The following is a 21,602-nucleotide window of genomic DNA, read 5'->3' as shown; positions in this document are numbered from 1 at the left end:
CTCTCATTCTGGGCAAGCCATCACAGATATTTATGTTCCGCCCTGCTCTGCTACCTTCGTCGCCCGGCATGACAGTGATTACCAAACACAGATCAATGTGGATCGCCAGCTCTCTAGCGTCGGCCGCTCCCCTGTCAAACTCCATCTATTGATTGGCCACACTGTCTTACGTCCTTGACCTCCAACGATATCTTCTTGCATTGTCAAGAGAGGAGGCCGAATTTTTCCTTTAGTTTTGCACGAAATGGGCATCGAAACATCATTTTCATGATAGTTTCCCCTTTCTGCTAGCACATTATTCATCAACACGATGGTGAACTCATCCGAGACATCCGGAAGAGCGGCACATGCATGTGCGTATTGCCGCTTGCGAAAACAAGGTTGTGACCGAGCTCTGCCCAAGTGCACCCGCTGTTCATCGTAAGCATTCGCAGCTCCAAGGGCTTCTCATGGATCGATAAGCAAGAGTTGACGCACTGCAGAAAGTGGAGACACTGTGATTATACTGCACCTGATCTTCTCCCTCCTCGGGTCAGCATCGGCCAATGGACCGAGTACGTAGAGCGTGGGCCCTGTGGCTGGGAGCTGTCTTCTCAGGGGCAGACCGCTCTTCTACATGCGGCATCTGCGGTAACAGGAGACATTCCAGGATCGCAGCTGAGATTCACGCAGTTGGTCTCGGAGATACTGGGCCTGTTCAACCTCACCGGAAGGTCTCTCATCCAGGAATATGGATACGCTATCCACCCCTGGCTTCCTCTGTTTGATCCCAAGATCAAAGCGACTACATACGTCGACGTCCGAGGGAGCGAGGATCCATGTGACATGGTTCTTCTTTTGGCTATCTACCTGGCGACTAGCCGACCATGCGGCCGCGTCGACCATCTCAGCCGGAACACGCTCTATATCACAATGAAGCAGTTGCTTGCTACTCTGCAGATACACCCAGAGATGGAGGTTCATAATTGCCTGCTCCAAAATACGATGCTGGTAGCTCTTTACGAATGTGGCCACGGCTTATCTCACGCCGCATTCTCAACATTGAGCTCGGTAGTGGCCGCAGAAAGCCTTCACGATCACATTTTGAAGCGGAGAGGATGCATATCTCAAGAGGAATCATCTCTCCACTTACGGGCCTCGATTCTTATTTTAGACAGGTAAGACCTACCGCCCAACATTATGATTCATGGGCTCAGATCTTAGGATGATTGCACTCTCCACCATCACTTTCGAAGCGCCCCTTGTTTGCCGACCTGGAAGCTCTATTGAGAAAACGGTTCTGTCGCACCCACGCTCGGTATATTCGGCGGCAATAACTCCGGATGGCCGAAAGTTTGCCTCCATTTGTCAGACTGTCATCGTAGCTGGTCGAGTTCTGGACTATATCCACAGCCTCAAGACTCGCTGTGCACCTGCAGAAGATTATCTCTCTGTCGATCGTGATATGAGAGCGCTTGCGACAGAATTCATTGCACAAGATGATAGTCACAAATTCACCTTTTGTGATTCCATTGCCATGGCACTGAGGTAAGTGACAGTCTCGATAAACCTCGATCAACTCATAGATTGATTCCAGGCCCAGCTGCTCTCTCGCCCTTCATCAAGCCCAGGCTGAGCATGTCGATGCTGCGCCAGGCTCGAGAGAAGACATGGTGCTCCAGTCGTCCCGTCGCATGCTTTGGGATATCTGCACCTTGGGCGTGGAGGCGGTCAATGACGACAAAATATCGCTCTACCCGTTTGTTGGGGTGTGCTGCGTATTCCGAGCTGTTGTGATGCTTCTCGATACTTCGCCTCCGGTGAGTCGGGCCACGGATAAAGAGACAGTCGAGACGATCTTGCCAACTCTGAGGGTCTTCAGCAGGCGATGGGCAGTAGGAGGTCAGTATTCCCTCGGGGAAATATTGAAAGCATGCCATCTGACATTGTGATCAGCTCACTACCTTGCCCATGTTGAATCTTGGCTCGGTCAAGATGGAATGCTTGACACACAAAGAACCGATTTTTGAATGACCAAGCGCTGAAACTTCACCCACATATGTCTCCTTATCATGTTTACGTCGATGCTATGCTAGGTTATGTTTAGAATGATAAGAAACCCTTTGCCTCCGTCTTTTCCCCTTTCCTGTCCCTCTCTCTCGCTCTTCACTTCCTTTCCTTTTGTGGTGTTTTCTTTTCGAATGAAGCGAATCAGAACATTGATGCTGTGCCGTTAGCCACTGAGGGGCTCAAGGCAGCTCACATGGCTGAAAAAATCGGAAAAATGCCGCAAAGTGCAGATCCTGAGTCGCCTTTTCATCCAGGGTCGAACCTCATCAAGTAACATTTTCCACGGAACACGAATTACCCTGTTGCCTTGATGGAACCCATTAGTGCTGGTGCGAGCGTGCTCACGTTCGTTGGACTAGGTATCAAAACAATCAAGTTTCTGCTGGATGTTCTTGGCCCACTCAAAGACGGGCCACAAAGCCTGGAGTGCACAGTCCGCGCCATCCAAAACCTCCTATCGGTTATCCAGAACCTACAAACACTGAGGATCGAAGATAGAGAATTCAACGACCGACTATCGTTATGTGTTGCCGATATGCAGGCCTTTGCGGCAAAGTTGGAGGCACTGAGAATCGAAGACGGAGAGAGCGGTTCGGGTAGATACTGGAAGAAGATCAAAGTTGTGCTCTCCAAACAGGATATGGAGAAAATGCAGTCAGTTGCAGTCAGTCACACAATCGCATTGAATACTTCCATGATCAAACATCAAAGGTAAGGGACAATACCCATGAAGGGATACCAATACTGAAAACCCCACTGAGACTTTTAAATAGCCAAATGCTTCAAGGCATGTCCGATGGGCTCAATGCCATAAGGATGATGATAGACGAAGAGACAAGATTTCACGTAACACACGACCACCAGTTACGACGACAGGAAACATTACTACGCCAGATACTTGTCAAGTTGGAGAACTTTGAAACTGTCATATGCTCCATCAGCGCTATATTCGTCAGGTTGTGGGCAACTCCGCTACAGCTAGCCACAGGCTTCTTCACAGTCCACCTGGGATTCGTGCGATGTTTCAGGATCGAAAAGATGGGGAGGCTACGGGAGACTTTGATTATAGCTGCGATGGAATTCCGCGTGCGCTTGTTCGTATTCTGCTGCTACAGGAGGCTCTATATTTCGCTGCTAATTCAAGAGCCGATCGCCATCCTCCCCGTCTCCATTCTAATCGCACCGGCATACACACCGATGATCTTTGGCGTTGTGGCCGTCAACTGCCGTAATCTTGTGAAGTTACATTGGGAAAGGCAGAGACAGTTGGAAGACATGCATAATCACATACTAAATTATTATAAGAGCGATCTAAACTCCGGCGGGTTTGAAACCCTCGAAGCGTCAGCGTGGCGACGATGGCTGGCAACATAGCAATTACTTAGACAACGCTATTATTTTCTCAAGCTGATCCAACGCTTGGGTCACCAAATCTACACGATCGAATGTCCGCCTTTACCACACCCTCGTGGCCCCATCCGCCTTCATCTTATCCACCCACATGGCATACGAGTCAAACAGGCCCGACTCCTGGAAGTACGTGTTGTAGTGCATCAGCATCTCCTCCATCTTGGCGGGCTCCTTCTCCGACAGGTCGTGCACCTCACCGGGGTCCTTGGCGACGTTGTACAGCTCCCACTTGCCCTCGCCGCGCGGCGGCGGCAGGAACAGCGCCTTCCAGTCTCCCACGCGCACGGCCGCGATGCCCAGCTGCTCCCAGCCCACGATGTCCTTCTCCGAGTCGTAGATCTGGACCGAGGCGTCGGTGGGGTTCTCCAGCAGGGCGCGCCAGGACTTGCCGCGCACGGGGGCGACCTGGCGGCCGCGGAAGGTGCTGCCGGGGTGCTTGACGCCGGCGAGGTCGAGCATGGTGGGCAGGATGTCCATGACGGTGGTGAAGGTCGGGGTGATGCTCCCCCGCGCGGCCTCGGGGATGCCGGGCGGGTAGCGGATGATGCAGGGGCAGTGGATGCCGCCCTCGGTGGTGTACGACTTGAGCCCCCGGCTGGGCGCCGTGGCGGCCGAGGCCCACTGGGGCCCGTACCAGACGAACGAGTCGTAGTTGCCCATGTTCTCGATCGAGTTGTTGTAGTACTTGTCGATCATCTGGGCCATGCTCAGCCCGGGCAGGATGGGCGCCGCCTCGAGCAGCTGGCCCTCGGCGCCGTTGTCGGACATGAAGACGACAAAGGTGTTGTCCCACTCGCCCGTCCGCTCGAGGTGCTCGCGCACGCGGCCGATGTTGACGTCGATGAGGTCGACCATGGCGGCGAAGACCTCCATGGCGCGCGACGACTCCCTCTGCTTGTCCTCGGGCAGGTCGGCCCAGGGCGTCGTGCCGAGCATGTGCATGGGCGCCGGCTCGACGTCGGCGGGCACGATGCCCTTCTCGACGAGGCTCTTGAGGCGGCGGTCGCGCAGGGCGTTGGGCCCGTCGTTGTACTTGCCGCGGTACTTGTTGACCGTCTCGGCCGGCGCCTGCAGGGGCCAGTGCGGGGCGGTGAAGGGGAGGTAGGCGAAGAAGGGCTGCTCGCGCTGCGAGTCGGTCCGCTCGTCCAGGTACTTGAGCAGGTTGTCCGTGAAGGTGCGGGTGGAGTAGAAGTCCTCGGGGATGTCACCGCCGGGAGCACCGTCGAGCCACCTGCCGTCCTCGACCCAGAGGCCGTTGCCCATGAAGTTGGGGCGAGGCGGCTCCTTCTCGTCGTAGAGCTGGGGCTCGTGGTGGTAGTGGTTCCCGGCACCGGGCAGGTAGCCGAAGACGCGGGAGAAGCCACGCGCGTGGGGCGCGGTGTCCAGGGTGAGACCCAGATGCCTGTCATTAGGTCAGTCAGGAGCCAATGATGGGGCCGGTCGATGGCACACTCACCACTTCCCACTCATGACGGTGTGGTAGCCGTTGTCTTGAAGAATCTCGGGCAGAGCAGCGACCCGGTAGTTCAGGTAGCCCTCGTAGCCGGGCTTGTCTTGGAAGATCTCGGGAAACCGGCCCATGCGCTCGGCCATGGCACCGAGGCCGGCGATGTGGGCATCGGTGCCGGAGAGCAGCATGGACCGCGTGGGCGAGCACGAGGCAGCGGTATGGAAGCCCGTCATCCGGACACCCTCCTCTGCCAGCTTCTGCAGGTTGGGTGTGTCGATCTCGCCGCCATAGGGCGAGGTGTCGCTGAAGCCCAGGTCATCGGCGACGATGATGAGGAAGTTGGGGCGCTTTGCTTGCGTCATGGTGACGATGTATGCGCCTAAGTATGGAGAGGTGTACCAAGCAATCCGGACCAGATCTCACGAGCCAAGAGGGCCAGCACAAAGCGTGATATCCTTTATATAGCCTCTCGATTCGCGATACGGGACGTACATAACACCTTTGAGTCTTGCGGTTGAGAATGTGGGGTTCTCGGGGAGTTGGAGGTGCTCAAAGGCTGGGAGTCGTTGACGTTGTGGGCACTGGAACGGAGAGCCCCACAGCGACACCCGTCGACGGCTAGGCCAAACTTAGTGCTCTCGGGGGATACACAAGGGCCTCCATTCGAGACAACATTGTGCTCGGGGACCTGAGCTTCGGAGAGGCTACTCGGGCACGGACAAGGAATAGAGTATATTGGTATGTGTGCAGGATGCAACCAATGCCTTTCAGGATGTACAAGTGAGGGCTGGCTGGTACGAATTGCCTACAAGTAACACGCCTGTAGAATTGGTGACCCTCCAGTCCCCAAAAAGGAGCGTGAAACACAGGGCTCTGCATCTATCTTTGTTGCCGGTACACTTTTCCTCCCACGTTGATCGAGACCATTCAAAGCAAGCAGATCGAACTGTTCTAGAAACATTGCCTTCGTATGTGCATGTGATCTTCGGGGAGAGTGCTGGAGTCCCCCATTCTCCTTCACGGAGGTCCGGCAGTCGGCAGTGGGACCCAGATCAGGGCTAGTGCTGTACTTAGGTAAGCTGTCCTCCCAGATTCCCCTTCTATTTGCATCGCAAGAGACCAACAGTGCCATCCTCTACTTTCCAATACCTTCTCATCAGGTCATGCTTCTATCATGGCAGTCGAAGGATAGATTGTCCAACCCCATCTCCCACTCCTCCAATCAAAGGATCTGGCTCGTAACGATGCAGTGGATTGTAGATAGGGTAGGATAGTTGAAGAAAAACTAGATGCGGTTGCAACTCAGAACTAAATCATGCGATACACGACCAGTTCGCTTTCTTAACTCTTGTTGGAACCAGGCTGGCCGACATGGTGAACCGATGGCATCACTAAGCCTCGCGTTGAACTCTCTGCAATTCGTCAACCTCCTATTCACGGCTGTCAAGAAGTCAAAGAAACATTACGGGTTCACAACCTCGCTTTTGCAAGCTGTGATATCGGGCATTTGCTGAAATATCAAGAGAGCTCTAGCATTCTAGCAGCTTCTACTCGTTCTGAAAGTCACAGGGAGGGTGGACATATTGAGGTGTCGTTATAGGTAGCACTTCCTTGCAATCACAGCACTATTCACAAGCACCAAGGCTTCATTATTCGCCGGTCTAATGTTCCCTGAAAAATGGCGAAAACGGTTGCTTCTTGGAGAAAGATTGGTGTAGGTCCATGTTGATATGGGCCGCAGCCTTTGCTTCTAAGTCCAGGACCGCAGCATTCTGATGCTTCAGTTCAGGAGCGAATAAAAAATATCTACTAGTGATGCGACTAAACAAAGTCATAGAGGCCACCGCTGAAGCTCTGTTTTAACGCGTGGACACAGCTCGTGGCCTACGAGACCGTTCAACAGCGAGAGGCTGTCGAGCGGCTTCTCCAGGGCTGTGACCAAGCAACAATGATACGCAAGACTGTCAACTAGTTGTTGAATTGTGGATCGACTTCTCCATCTGCTATGAGCGAGGTTCTGTCTCCACTCTAATCTTGCGAAGGTCTTGCTTGCGCTGTAACCAAATGGCCTTGCGGAGTCTATACAACAATGCTTCAAGTCTCAGGTCCAGCTCTATGAGATTCAATTCAACGTACACTATCATCTCTCTAGATACAATTGAAAAGGAGCAATATCACAATACCCATGGTGCAACAACAGTCTGGTGAGCTTCAGTGATAACTGCTGAAATACGAGGTCTCCCTACTGCAGAGCCAGTACCAGTATACCGTTCTGCCAGTAAGGACACAATTATCACCATTGAACTTGTTGCATTTTATTTATTTATTTTAATTCCTCCGCCGCTGTCAGCACTAGGTTGGGAGGGAAGTATCCTTGTACCACCGAGGCGGTGCTGGCGGTCGACGTCACAGCCAGAACGAGTACGACCTTGTGAACCAGCCCCCACCATCTCACAGGTCGCCCTCCAGGGCTAAGTTTAGGAGCTGAACATGGTCTGCGACAGCATCTGCCAAGGACATAAATATCCGTGCCCCTCAACCACTCCTTCAGCTTCCCTCCTGCATTTCCATGGAGACCTAGGGCCATTTGCATCAGCGGAACACTTGGAACCAATCCTTGCTTGGCGTATCATGGCAGCCGTCTTTGATACCCTCCCCGACGAGATTCTGCTCGAGATCCTGACTCATTTTGCTCTCCGGCCAAAGAGCGACGTATTCTTCCCCGAATGCTACCTCAAGGGGCTCCCGCGTAGCTCTACGGAGAAGGCCGAATTCCAGGAAGCCCGTTCAAAGCATGCACCGATAGATATCCATTATTTACACAGCGCCACAACGAAGCAATGTCGTCGAGACCCCTCCGGTCGGCCAGATGTCCACTGCGCCGAATGGCTCGTCCTCAACACCACCTGCCGCCGTATTCGCCGCCTCGGAAAAGGCGTCTTCTTCCAGACGAGGTGCCTTGCTATGTCTTCAACTCTGCCCCAAAGACTGCAGCAGCGCAGCTTCATGCCGCCGCTATCTGCGCCGGACCAAGAGCTCGCACTCGCACGCATCGAAGATGTTGTATTTATCGACGGGAACGCCCATTCTCCGTCAGGCCTACTGTCTCTGCCGCGACGTCTAGCGCTTTTTCCGAGATTGCGCAGCTGCCTGGTGGTATATGGCTACCGTGAAAGCGAGACTCTCGGCGAGTTGAAACGATATGTCGCGTTTGCCTTTGACGGAGAACTCGATGGACGGCGGAACCTTGGGATCCCTCCCAGTCTGCGGAAATTACTATGCGACATTGGTGTGCCAGAGGATATCCACGTCGACTTTGCCTTCCCTCCGGGCCTTGATTCCCAGGCGTACAGGAATGAAATAATACGAATTTCATTCCCCATGCTAGATCAGAAGGCGCAAGCATTGGGGGCACGACCAAAGGCCACAGTGTCTGGCCGGCGGTAGTTGTAGACCACCGGTGGTGTATTACTTAGATCATCTGTCATAGCTAGCCAAGTGGAAGTTTTGAGTAATGAGCAAAAGATACATCCGTGGTAACCTTGCATAGACACTGAAGCTCATATGCGTGTGGCTTATACAATTGCGTAAGATCGATGGAATTTATATGTGCTATCCCACTACCTGGCATCGATGACTAGACAAGTGTTTATTCGCAGTCCGTTTGCTATCCTGATCGCCGCTTGCTTATCTCGCCTTGAAACCCCAAGTAGAACAACAGTGGCCGGTCTCAACTGCTACTAGAGCAAGACTGCACTAACATGATGAGCCAAGATATCTCCCGTCATGTCCTTCACATCAAAATACAGGGAAAGAAAAAAAAGAATACAAAAGAGAGACAGGCATGCACCACAGCCACAGCGTCATAACCATTCCCACACCCTCCTAATCAGGCTCTAACAAAGACCAACAAAGCGAATGCCATGCACGAGGTCAACATTGTCGCTCACGTCGCTCACAGCGTAGTTCAAGATCTGCCACCCAGCAGGGCAGGTGTACGGATCGTGTCTCTGCTGCAGGCGGGTATCGCGCTTGGCCGTTCCACCGCCCCTAATCAGGTCCAGGGAGATGAAATCGTTGGGGCGCTGACTGATCGCCACGGCGACTGGGTTGTGCTGCAGGTTCATCGAGGGGAAAGGGCCCGTCAGGGTGGCCCAGTCGTTGATCAGCCTGGCGACATTGTTGATGACGTTGTTATCAGTCGTGTCCAGCTGCATGCCCCAACCGACAAACGCAGTCTGGCCGCCCTTGGAGTACATGCCGCCCTTAACGGCTGCGTTGGCTATTGCAGTTGCTGTTAGTAAATTACAAGTTTACCGGACTGGATATGAAGTGGCGACGGGATGAGATCGCGAGGGATTCTTACTGATGGCTGCAGTGACATCCCGGATGGACCCGGTGTATCCTGGTGGCAGGCCCCGGTATTCGAGACCAACTTCTCTCACCCAGTCGATAAAGTTTTGCATCACTGTCGCGCAACGCTTTGTCAGCTACGGGTCACATTTGAGTAGGGCTTGGAAGAATCCGGGGAAACCTCGATGACCCCCATGGCATGGGCTGTGTTGGGTAACCCAAGGGCTCCACCTTCAAGAGCATTATTTCTTTTGGGTTACCCAAACAACCCATGAGTCTTTTGCATACAAGTAGCCCATGGGTACCAGCGGGCGGGGTTCATCCTCTGAGAAGGGTTGCGAATAGACTTACTGACTTTGCCCGGCCCAGCTTCGCCTACACCAGAGAAGGCGTCGATTAGGGCTTGTGGGACCTTGGAGCCGAGGTTCATCATGAACAGAAACCGGCCCTGCGGCGACCAAAAGAGCCTTGTGCGAGACGTGTCTCTCTTGTCGACATCGGGGCCACCGGGTGCTGAGAGGTCAACGGCTTTGGGAACAATAGCCGAGGGAGTTGAGGCTCGAACCGCGAGAGAGTCGCTGCCAGAGTCGACCGGAGCGGCACTCGTAGCGCCGATGAACGCAACGCTAAGCAAAAGAAGTTTCTTGAGTGAGAACATTGTATGAGCTTTTGAAGATTTGTAGATATTGAGGTAGGTGAATGGGGGATATGATGGGCAGTTGAGAGCTGATGGTTGCGAGGAATCTTGTGCTGTTTAATGGGTAAAAGACATTGGTAAGAAGGGTTTCGAGTTGATCAAATATATACTCTCGCACACCAACACAACAGAATCAATTGAAACATCATGGTCATGAATTGGCTGGCAATGAGTAAGTTGGCAGTACTCTAGATGATAGAAGCGTTGCTCAAAAAAGATCCGCGCGCTTCAGCCTAGATTGCATACACGAGGGGGGGCCGTCAGCCACACTCATCCATTGAGACATGATCACCAGTCCGGAGACCTGTATAGTCTCCCAGCTGAAAAGCAATTTACTAGAAAGGATTGTACGGCTGAATGCGAAGCCACGATGATCGATGCAACTGAGAGGCACCGTGTCGGATTCGAAATTCAGAACATTGCGAGTTGTAAGTCTGAAACCTCTCTCAAAATAGAAAGTTTTGAGTTTCCATCGCCGCCCGGTCGGGTCGTTGGGGGCAGTGACGCAGCAGAACTGGCGCTTGGACGGTGGCCGCGTGCATTGCGTCGTCTTGGCCCCCCCTGATGCTACGCTGACGCTGTCTCAGCCAATGTGCTTTCAAGTGGTCATTTGGCGCCGCCTGTGTAACATGTCAGCGGCTGTTTTACACGACGCGTGTAACCTCTCAGCTGTCATTTCGCGGCCGCTTTGTGTAACTGATCGAGGTTCCCAACGTTTCGGCACAGGTACACGAGCATTGGGGGCTCTGGGGGTGGCTCAGCCTTCAGCTGAAGTTACAACTAGAGTTCAATTAGGTTTAACTAACAGTTATTATCAAAAGACTCAAGCAAGAGCTGTAGTCTTTCGTCAGTATAAGTACTCCGGTAGAATCCTTGAGAATTCAAGAAATTCATCTCCAAGCAACACACTTCAAACTCATTCAGAAGAGCACCTTCATCATCTACAAATCTGTCCAAATCCCTTATCAAGCAGTCACAATTCCCAACAACCCTTTCCAAAATGCATTATAGCTCGGCTTTCCTCGTTTCTTTGCTCGCCGCTACAGCTGCGGCTAAAGGCTTCGTGCTGCCTGCCAACCAAGAGGACGGCGTCTACATCTCCAAGGGACGGCCCCATCCCCATTCCTCCAAGTTCAGGAGGGATGTCTCTACGACCGTAAAGATCGGGAACATCACGTACGACGAAGTTACCGAGCCTGGCGCCATCGAGAAGCGGGGAGTCCCCTGGACTGCTGTCAGATGTGATGACAGAAACATCCTGAACGAGTGGGACTACGCGCCGGCCCGAGATAACCTCAAGAAATCGTGCGACAAGGGCAACAAAGCTCCGGCCTGGGACGGCAAATCAGGTATTCTCTACGCCCGAGTCGGCAGTGCCATCTGGTACGTGTGCAGCTGGGGAGGGGAGAACCCCTGCAGCACTGATGAGATCAATGACGCCGAGGTCAAGATGGACGCCGAGTGCACTGATGAGGTGTCTGCCTGGATTGAAGTCTCCAACTGGAAGAAGGGCTATGGTAGAGCCATCAGCGGCATGGAGGTTTGCGATCAGCGGCCTTAAGGGTTGACAAGGTCTAGCAGTGGTAGAAGGGTTGGTTTGTACTTCTGACTGTCAGTCTATCGGTCAATGCTTTCTTGCATCTCTTACTTGGACGTTCGTTTGTAGCTTTTCTAAATAGAATTGTGTGTTCTCCTAAAGTTCCGGACTATTTTAAGCACTGCTGGCGCCCTTGTTTGTTTTCTTGGAGTTAACACCCGTCAGGAAAAGCTGCCTGGTCTCGTACTTGCGCTGATATGCCTGAAATGCTTGCCAGTCGTGGCAGGGACGTATAGTGTATTACCCGGGGTTCAAACTTATGGAGTTGCTCAAACTTGCAGCTCTCTTGTTGTGTGCAGCCAAAGCATTCTGCCAGTCGCTGCTTGACTAATTGTACTCTCGTTTATAAAGTGTAGACTTCTGCGATAGCTCTACGGAACCAAGGCTCAAGGTCTCACGGGAAAGCTTCAAGTTATCTATCTGTGCGCCAAACCGACTGCGCTGCAACGCAGCACGGATTTTCGGAACTTACAAGAACTTCACTGCTATATAGTGTGGTTTCACAACCGCAAAACTACTCGTAACTGTAATCACACATTAATCACCCAGGCCACCCTTCAATGACGACTAGGAGTTGGTCTATAGTAGCAAGACCCCCTCAGCTCTTTCTCACCCCAACAGTCAGAGCTCACTGGTATGAGAGAACAAAGACTGCTTGAACCATGTAGTGGTGTGGGGGAAAGTATGATGAGGCGCAATGACTGACAAAGGCTCTCGATGGTTGTGTGCGATATTGTTCTGAAGGGCTGGGACATTTCTCTTCGCTGTCGGGACTGCGATGTAATAGCCAGGCCATTCTATCAACGATCAAAGATGCAAACGCGCCCAGAGAACCTCATCACCCGAGAGATGCGCTTCAAGGCAAGTACCGAGGACAAGATGTTGAGACTCGCAAAGGGGCCTTCAAACCGGCTTGCCATACTACAATACCCGCAGCAAGGAAGGAATATGGCCTTGTGCTTTACGCAGGACGGCAATCACAGACCTCGGATGCTGTCACAATGCTTAGATCTCGATGTCCTAGCATGTACTTGCTCATCTTCCGACTGCGATGCCAGAGTGGTGTGCAACAAATCAATCGGCGTTAGCAAGCAGGTTAAGAAGGAGTAGAACTGGTTAACTCCACTTCTCCGCGCAACAGGCGCCTTTTACTCCAAACCAAACTTCCTCTCTGCCGAGGGCGACAATCGCGGTAAACCGAAAAAGAAAAGGCCAAACAAGGTCTCGTGTTGTTCTCAGTAAGCTCAGATCCCGATCCCATAGATCCTTCCAGCCAGGCCGTTGCTTGTGCCGAGCGTTTTCGTTCCCCTCCGCCATCTTATCCCCCCGCACAAAGGTGCCCTGGTACGAATGTGGAAAACGGTCGATTCCCCATGGGGTGGGTAGGTGACCCAGAAAAACAGCAGACATCGACATCACACGCATCTTTGTCTCATCAGCCGAGGGGTATGCTCACATTTCTCCTGCTCTCGCATGAGGATGCATCTCGACCTCTCCTGTGTACCGATTCGGCACATAGTGACACGTGCAACGCAAAGACATCCGACAATAGCGAGGTGCAAGCAAGGTAATGTTTATGCAACGATAATGAAACCTACGTCAGGCACGTAACTACGTTATTGTTTGCTCCGCCATCCCCAGTGGACATTCCTCCAACAAAGCCGAGACGAGACGAGACGAGATGAAGGGGGTATTGAGGAGAGGGCTTACTTCATGTGACGCCCGGCGCCATGCAAGCTACGGCACGAGCTGCGCCGTGTATTTCGCCCGTAGTCCATCTTGGGCAAGAGGCACGAGGAGATACAGACAGAGCGCTTACACGCACATACCGAAACTGCGCAGCAGCGCCGGGGCAGGCGTCCCAAAGGGACCAACTCGGACTGGCGCCGTAGGGACTTTTCTCCCTGCACAAGTACTGCTGCATGCGACTCTGCGCCTAGGTATGACTTGCTTGAACGCCCATCCGTGCGTGCGCTGGATATGGAGACTACCAGCAGGACAGACGGAGAGCGGGGAAACCCTTTTACCCCATTCTACTTTGGGTGCCCTTTCTGCTGAAGAACACACCCTGGACTTGTAATAACTGACCACCCGGCGAAACGGGAGATCTCAGGGCCCTGGCCGCGGCCAGCAAAGCACGCACGATAGCGTCAGTATCTCACCACACGCAGAAGAATCTGCTGCCCTTCGATATATGCATCTGAGATCCCGCGAAAACGACTCCCGCGACGCCGGGTAAGTGAGCAAGAGTGAGTGAGAAGAACGGGAGGACGTCCGTCGGGCAAACCCGGCCCCACCCCAGATTCTCCCTTTGGACTCCCCTAATCTCTGGCCACTCAGGGAACCTGGGGTCCCCACTAGCGCAGTAAAATCCCCGAGTCGGCCATTCTTCCCGTAGCATTCTGGCGTAGCGACGGACAATGCAAGGGTGAAAGCAATTTGTTACACGGGCGACATGCGTGGCTTATCGTGAGATCAGCGCGCGATATTTCTCGGCCCGTTCTCTGGTGTAGGCACAACAGACAGCAGCCCGCAGGCATGTGCGTGCAGCCAGCCGGGGCCTACATTAGGTACTACTTGTATGTCAGCCTGTAATATGGCTTGTGAGAGCGAGGACCATCAGCGGTCGCATCCCGAGGCAGCCCTGGAGAAAACTGGAGCTGAACGGTACAGGGCAGCGAGCAGCCGGGCCGCCAACCCTGGACGGCCTCTATCCGCCCTTTCTGTGGAGACATGCAACGTTGATGAAGGGACCTGTCTGTAGGACAGGCTTTTGTTCGAACGCGGGTTACGATGTGTCAGGTTTGTCGCACCGGCTGTGCTGTTGATCAGGGCGAAATCAAGATCGCGAGACTCGCAAGATTCATCTGAAGACGGCACGGGGGTCGGGGAGAGGGCTGCGTGGCGCACGAGATCTGGTAGAGATCTTCATCACACTGCAGCATCCAGTGCAAATGGAGTGCTGTGTCAATCGGACTGCGGGCACATGCAGCAGGCGACTGGTTCGCGACCATATGAGAGTGACAACAAGCATGTGAGCGGCGTCCGGGCGCAGCCAAGCTGTAGAATTGTAACAAGTCCTTCAAGACGAGATGATCGCTCATCTACCGGGACGGCAGATGGCATGCAGAGCGCTGACACGAGCACCGTACTTGTCCCGAGTGATTATTTCCCCTTGCGGAAGCTGAGCATTGCGCAGGCATTGCTCAATTCTGAGATGCGATATTGTTTTTGTCCTCGAGATGTCGACGAGTCAGCCGTGACAAAGGTGCGAGTCACGGTTCAGTGCTTGTGGTTGCTCGACAGTCTTGACTTCGCTTAGCCCAAAGTGTTATCTTTGAGTGTCCCAGACTGGCCTATCCCACGATGCTATCCGGCATGTGGCTGTTGCCAAAGTATGCTGGGCAGCCAAATATACTTTGCATCCGGACGTGGCCGAACGCTCTAGCTGGCAGTCCGGATTCGCTTACCGCTCCTTCAGCAGCATGGACGGAATCGAGGGCCACGATGCCTTCGCGTGGTGACTTCCACGACTCATTGGCGAGTTTGACGCCCTGAGCTCCCGCCTGTCGGAGCCACGAAGGGGCCAAGCCCAGCCTGGCTGACGATGTAAAATCCCTCTGAAAGATAGCGGATGGGTACACCGTGGGACCCAGAAGTGGTCTGATGGTGGCTGTGGTGCAATTTGTGCCTCGCCTGCGATTTGCTACCAGTGGGCTGGGCTCCGTTTTGTCGTTGTCTTTAGCCGCAATCTCAAAGTAGGTACCTGTAGTGCGCTGGCCACCGTTTTTCGTGTGCTCATCAACTTTGACAGCGGCATGTAAAGTACCTTTTTGTTTGGCGCGGTGCTGGTTGAAACGACCGACGATTCCATTGACACAGGCATGTCCCTGCTATCAGTTGGTAGACGCACTCGTATTTCAGCATGGCTTGATCTCTCCTCAGCAGCCGCATTGTCGCTAACGAGTATCACCATCATCCCTCGCTGCTTCAGCCAGGTTCGGGCAATCTTTCGCAGATTCTCCGGTTCACACCCAGTAGGGTAAGCGTGGCATTTGGAGCGGATCCTTGCGCAAACGTGACGATGGTCTCAAATGCCATGCATCGTCACGACACGAGACGATAGGACACGACAAGGCCTGCATGTTCTGTCGGCAGCGAGCCTGCTTTGCGGGCATATGTGTCTCCCTTCTCTCCGCAAGTACAAGCTGTCACCGATTCGGAGTGCGGGATGGACAGCGTCCGGAATGAGGGGGACAGGAGGGGCGCGGCTGCTGGTCCCTTGTGCACAGGTATCTGTTGGGGAGTGACAAAAGTCACTGAAGGCAGAGTGTGAGGTCCTGGCCGTGCTAGCCGGACGGTGGAGCCCATGTCGTCATTGGACAGCGATCATCGATCGAGAAGGAAACCCTGAGAATGCCTGTAATGGGTCCCCTAAAACCCACTGTGAACCCTGCAAACCCTGCCGTAACAGCCGCCTGTGGCCACTCAGCGCCTGCCAAAAGCGCTCAAAAATATCGCCAGAGGGGTTTTTCCAGCAGGGGGCCGTAGGTGAGGAAAAACGGGGCCTATGACGACAGCCAAGTCCCACCGTCTTTGTGTTCCTGCCCAGACACTGGCTGCAAAGAGGGCGAGCATCCCTCTGGCTTCCCCAAACGGTAACGTGCTTTCTGTAGTGGCAGACGAGCGTCTCGTGTGAGTGGGCTTTTGCATGAGTGTACAGAGATTGAGAGAGATACGGACGGATAAGAGGGTGCAGTACCTAGGGGTCCGTGTTCCGTTTTCGTGTTGCCCCTCACACATGTGTTATTGCGCTGTTATTACACCGGCGTCTGCACTCACACAAGACTGTCGAGCTGATAAGTGGGTAGCCGTTATCAGGGACGACGCCCAAGCCCCCTTGTTGATGCCGATATCCGCAGATCTGATATCTTCTTCCGAGAACTGATTGGCTCAGTGACGTCGGAGAAACATGAAGGGATGCCAGTCCTGTATTCACTCCAACGTCATCATACAGCACGTAATAATCCCCGAGAGGCAATGGACCATTGTCTCTCGGGGAGGCTTGCAGGAACGATGTGGCCCGGCGGTTTCACACTAAATGCGCTTACCTTGACCGGCAGCAGGTGTCCCAGAAGGCTATTCAGTGAAGATGTAGATGATTTGACATTGACTGCCGTCGTACCTGATCAGCGCCTCGAGCCGTACCGTCATGGATCAGAACGGTCGTTGCCAGATCCGAAGCGGCTCTTGTTGAGTTGCAATTAGCCAGGTACACAGCAGGAAATGGAAATGTCAAGCTTTTTCGTTTCTCGTCAACCTTCTCGGTCCGCTCGCCTGTCAAACCCAGCCACCATCCCTTTCGGGGTCTTGGCCGGATATCAAGATCAGAGCGCGATGCCTTGCAGGAACAAACGGGTTGGAGGGGCGGCGCATCCCCCATGCAGGTGCCTAAACAGCCGCAAATTAGGGGAGAGTACAGTGCCGAATAAGGACCCTGAAAAAAACCAAATTGCCTGCGGTGGTAAGAGGATGGGATGGCTGGAATGGAGGCCACCATGGCACAGCACTGTGCTTCCCCGGCCATGCTGTGCTTCCACAACGCGCAGCAACACGATGCCGGGCGGGCGGGATGAGGGAACACATGTGTCTCGTCTCATCCCAGAGCCGCTGTATGACAGCGGCATTGTAATTCGTGACTGCAGAGGCATTTGGACGTCTGTGGTATTACTCACGAGAAATGACCAGTAACAACACCGCCAGCCAACAGGTGCCCGTGCTGCTGCTGTTGTCTCACACAGATGATAATAAGCGTCTCTGGATCCTTTATCGCAACGTCGTCGCCGTGGTGGAGTAAGACGAGGCCTTTTTGGACTCCTAGCCCGTGAAAAGTACTTGTCGCAGGCCTCCCGTCCACCAGTGCTCTGCTGGCATTCCATGGACGAAAAGGGCCGGCCCCGGTACAGAGTCCAAATTGGCCGAACATGCAGGCCAAGCAACCGGCCAGACAAAAAAGGGACGCAGCAAGGTGACTTCTTGGCAAACTGGCTTTCACGGCACGGCATCGGCCAGATGGCCGGAGAGACAAGAGATTGAAGAAAGAGAAGGACCCCTGTAGAAAAGCAAGATGCAGGACGAAAACGCCGATAGACAGACAGCATGCTCCAGGGCTGCTTTCTCAGAATCGGCGGCTTGCAAGTTGGCAAACACCCACTGACAGAGCACCTAAAGAATGACCTGTCGTTACAGTGGCGTGCTGTGGCCCATCCCGTCAATGGGATTACGGTGCGCCTTCTTGCCTGGGCAGCCAAAATAAGCGCTGCCTGGACGCTAGAGTCAATTTAGCGGTGGTGTGGTTGGTGGGACCACCTATTTGCACTAAGCACTCCACTGTTTCCGCCGTTTTTGTTAGGTTTTGCTAGGGGAATTCCGGGTCTCTGTCTCTGGACTCACCGTTTTCTTCGCGAAGAAACGGAGCTACCCCTCTGACGTACTCGACTGACACTTCTTCCCCATGGAGATTCTTCATGGAGCATGGAGCATTGAGGCATGCGCGCCGTCACTTGCTTTGATATGCAGATCGGTCGACTTTGCAGGATTAAACGCGCAATAAGATTGTCCCTGTCGGTCATGCGTGATTATTGAACGACTGTGTTCCTGCGGGATTTCGAGCGAGAGATAGACGAGCCGTAAGCAAGCCATGACTCCTCGCCCAGGTTTTACATGTGTTGGACTTCGCCTCGTACAGGCCCCGCGCCGCGATGACCCTGCCCAGGGATGCGCAAAGTACAGCCGCCGCCTCGCCGCCTCGCCGCATCGTGATGAAGTCGATTGGGTACAAACACAGTAGTAGTCCCCATAAGGTTGGTTATTGCCTCAAGGGCCCCAGCGAAAGATACCAAGTACGCCGTCCAGCCAGCCAACCAGGACGAAGGAAAGATTCTTCCTCCTTCCGAGGGCAGTATCCAAAATCATTGGTTCTGAGGGTTAGCGTGCCCATTTTGGAGGGCAGCCGGTTCCGTTTAACCTGATACAAAAAGAGGGTCCGTTTGCCGCCAACGGAGAGAGGTACTTACTCAAGTGGCTGCAAGAAAAGTAGACGGATTGCTAACAGAAATACATCAGATCCTAACATAGTAACCAGGGGCCCTGGCAGTTATGACTCTGTGATCTTCTAAATTTCCCCTCAGGGTATTGATAGACATGCACTGAATGGCTATTGTTTACTTTAGATCTATAAAAGCCAGTGAGTGGTATTGCCACTGATCGAGATGTTAGGTATGAAGTACTCCTTGATGGAAATCCGTCTACTTTTCTTGCAGGCACTTGTTACTGTACCTTGGCCACGCTGCAACGGAGGGGCCCTGATTTGGCCGCAGTCACAGTCGTCATGATCCGGGTGGGCCCACTTGGTTTCCAAGCCATGAGTACCTGGCTGAGAGAGGGTTAGGGGAGCCCGATTGCGTGCGGAATACCGTCACTCACCTTCCCCCCAGAACGGGGACAGGGCCATGTACCCATCCACATGGATCCCCCATTGACGTTGGTCACTCCTCGTCCTCTCTCTCTTCCCTCGCGGTGGCGTCTTTGTATAAAGTCAAATGCTCTCCCATCTCTCCCTCGTCGTCCATCTCGAACCTCGTTCTAAATATTTCATTCTCCAGAGTTTTTCTCCATAAACACCCGCGATCATCACTTCATTTCTTCCCATCTGGACAGGTCCATTGCACACTTTCTCCACAATACCCATCATCTCGACATCATTGCCCCAGACTGATCTACCCTGACAGCGTCAAGGATAGAACAACAGCCAACAGACCTGTCATCCATCTCCTGCGGTTGATCTCTCTCCTTTCTAGATCATCCCAAGACCAGCAACCATACCTCTTCCTCATCTCCTAAACAACACGCTTCTGCAACCCTCCAATATGTCTGCCGTCAACGGTTCCACACCCAAGAAGGCCGTCCACTTTGGCGCCGGCAACATCGGCCGCGGCTTCGTGGCCTGCTTCCTGCACAACTCCGGCTATGAGGTCATCTTTGCTGATGTCGCCGCCCCGCTCATCGACAAGCTGAACGCGCAGCCGAGCTACAAGGTCATCGAGGTCGGCGCCGAGGGCACCACCGAGAACATCATCACAAACTACCGCGCCATCAACTCGAGGACGCAGGAGCAGGAGCTCATCGAGGAGATCTCAACAGCCGATGTCGTCACCTGCTCCGTCGGTCCCAACATCCTCAAGTTCATCGCCCCCGTCATCGCCAAGGGCATCGACCAGAGGCCTCAGGACCTGAAGCCCATGGCCGTCATCGCCTGCGAGAACGCCATCGGCGCCACCGACACCCTGGCCGGCTTCATCAAGCAGAACACCCCCGAGAGCCGCCTCGAGGACCACAGCGACCGCGCTCGGTACGCCAACTCGGCCATTGACCGCATCGTCCCCGCCCAGGACCCCGACGCCGGCCTGGACGTCAAGCTCGAGAAGTTCTACGAGTGGGTCGTCGACCGGACGCCGTTTGAGGGCTTCGAGGTTCCCCCCATCGAGGGCATCCAGTGGGTCGACCACCTGGAGCCCTACATCGAGCGTAAGCTGTACACTGTCAACACTGGCCACGCCACGGCCGCCTACCACGGCTACAACCGCAGGAAGAGGACCGTCTACGACGCTCTTCAGGACAAGCACATCCACGGCGAGGTCCGCAAGGCGCTGGCCGAGACCTCCAAGCTCATCACCACCAAGCACGGTATCGATGAGAAGGAGCAGGCCGCCTATGCCGAGAAGATTATCCGCCGCATCGGCAACCCCCACTTGGAGGATGCCGTCGAGCGTGTCGGCCGTGCTCCCCTGCGCAAGCTGTCGCGCAAGGAGCGTTTCATCGGCCCTGCTGCCCACCTCGCTGAGAACGACCACGACTGCCAGGCACTGCTCGCCGCTGCCGAGATGGCTTTCCGCTTCCAGAGCGTCGAGGAGGATGCCGAGTCCAAGGAGCTGGCCGAGATCATGAACAACGACACTCCCGAGGAGGTCGTCCGCAAGATCTGCGGTCTCACCGAGCAGGAGAAGCTGTTCCCCAAGATGGTCGAGATTGTCAGCAGAGTCCAGGCCGACGCTCAGGACTAGTCAAGACCTGTCTTCTCTCTTCATTTCCTTTTTTCCTTTTGAAAGTATTAGCGTGTCATGATAAGGACGCGTATGAGCACGGACTCTATATAGCCAGCGGCTATCGGGATATAAAGGCGTTTCATATATTTTTTGTCAGATCATATTAGCATTGGATACCTGGACTTCGCTGGAGAAAGCGAGGCTTTTTGGGTATGTAGCGAAACCGGCCATCAAAGCATGGACCTGGCGTTTTTTTTCATAGGCATCGCACCTTTAGAAGCGAAGCGATCACGAAATTGGAAAAGAAACAGATTGAAAAAAAAGAAACTCGCTTGAAAGGCCCAGAATCGTGCGTGATATTTGCTCGAGAAGTCTGGGATGACGTTGAAAGAAGGCTGGCGAATCCCCTTTCAGTGCTGCTCAACTTCCCCTCCCTCCCAGGCGAAGCTGACCGCCGCATCGTGAACTGCTGCGGGCACCAGCTGGCAACAGCCGCCGAACCGCTAGCTATGATTGGCTCAATTCCCAGAATAAGCGGGTCACATACCTCTCATCCCTGAGCTCGAAAGTGTCTGCCTGAGGCTAGAATCGAGATACGTGTGCGATAGTGCACCGCATGTGGAAGAGACCACATTTGTGCTGAAATTCCCAGGTATCGAAATAGGGTCAAGATACGTGGCAGGCAGCTCGCGATCCACAACGTCCTCCCTTTACGACATACACACGACAGGCCGGTTTCGCTGCTGCCCGGTCATCAACCCGTCCAGAACGTATTTGAATTCGCCCAATTGACGCGGCCAGCCGACCGAGGGAATTGGGGGAGCATCTGTCGGTCAACATCACAAACCCCCACCTTGGGAGCTCGAAACGGCACTCCCTTTCCTGTGGACTTGTCTTGATTCCTTTCTTTTCTCGCCGACGGAGCACTTCCACCAATAATAA

At 53.9% G+C, this 21,602-nt stretch overlaps 6 protein-coding genes across 6 annotated transcripts; 4 read left to right on the top strand and 2 right to left on the bottom strand.

Annotated features, from left to right (window-relative positions):
* Positions 1-310: 310 nt before the first annotated feature.
* Positions 311-2,969, top strand: E0L32_007573 (uncharacterized protein; the record flags this gene model as incomplete). The annotated part of the gene is made up of 7 exons (XM_031142332.1): positions 311-353; positions 404-1,157; positions 1,204-1,527; positions 1,577-1,799; positions 2,087-2,319; positions 2,374-2,713; positions 2,823-2,969. 7 exons carry the CDS (start codon positions 311-313, stop codon positions 2,967-2,969), a joined length of 2,064 nt encoding a protein of 687 aa, XP_030993547.1.
* A 535-nt stretch (positions 2,970-3,504) lies between these two features.
* Positions 3,505-5,271, bottom strand: E0L32_007572 (uncharacterized protein; the record flags this gene model as incomplete). Its single annotated transcript, XM_031142330.1, has 2 exons — positions 3,505-4,861; positions 4,916-5,271. The coding sequence occupies 2 exons, from the start codon at positions 5,269-5,271 to the stop codon at positions 3,505-3,507; spliced, it is 1,713 nt and encodes a 570-aa protein (XP_030993546.1).
* Positions 5,272-7,540: 2,269 nt separating this feature from the next.
* Positions 7,541-8,356, top strand: E0L32_007571 (uncharacterized protein; the record flags this gene model as incomplete). The annotated part of the gene is made up of 1 exon (XM_031142329.1): positions 7,541-8,356. The coding sequence occupies one exon, from the start codon at positions 7,541-7,543 to the stop codon at positions 8,354-8,356; it is 816 nt and encodes a 271-aa protein (XP_030993545.1).
* Positions 8,357-8,805: 449 nt separating this feature from the next.
* Positions 8,806-9,920, bottom strand: E0L32_007570 (uncharacterized protein; the record flags this gene model as incomplete). Its single annotated transcript, XM_031142328.1, has 3 exons — positions 8,806-9,191; positions 9,276-9,377; positions 9,614-9,920. The coding sequence occupies 3 exons, from the start codon at positions 9,918-9,920 to the stop codon at positions 8,806-8,808; spliced, it is 795 nt and encodes a 264-aa protein (XP_030993544.1).
* Positions 9,921-10,959: 1,039 nt separating this feature from the next.
* Positions 10,960-11,520, top strand: E0L32_007569 (uncharacterized protein; the record flags this gene model as incomplete). Its single annotated transcript, XM_031142327.1, has 1 exon — positions 10,960-11,520. The coding sequence occupies one exon, from the start codon at positions 10,960-10,962 to the stop codon at positions 11,518-11,520; it is 561 nt and encodes a 186-aa protein (XP_030993543.1).
* Positions 11,521-19,484: 7,964 nt separating this feature from the next.
* E0L32_007568 (uncharacterized protein) lies at positions 19,485-20,678 on the top strand (the record flags this gene model as incomplete). Its single annotated transcript, XM_031142326.1, has 1 exon — positions 19,485-20,678. The coding sequence occupies one exon, from the start codon at positions 19,485-19,487 to the stop codon at positions 20,676-20,678; it is 1,194 nt and encodes a 397-aa protein (XP_030993542.1).
* Between the last annotated feature and the right edge of the window lie 924 nt (positions 20,679-21,602).

This window comes from Thyridium curvatum (genome assembly GCF_004353045.1).
Source record: "Thyridium curvatum strain D216 chromosome Unknown NODE_46_length_333320_cov_79.933738, whole genome shotgun sequence".
In the NCBI taxonomy this organism is placed as follows: domain Eukaryota; kingdom Fungi; phylum Ascomycota; class Sordariomycetes; order Thyridiales; family Thyridiaceae; genus Thyridium; species Thyridium curvatum.
The sequence above is the reverse complement of the archived record's forward strand: the minus strand, read 5'-3'. Positions and strand labels throughout refer to the sequence as shown.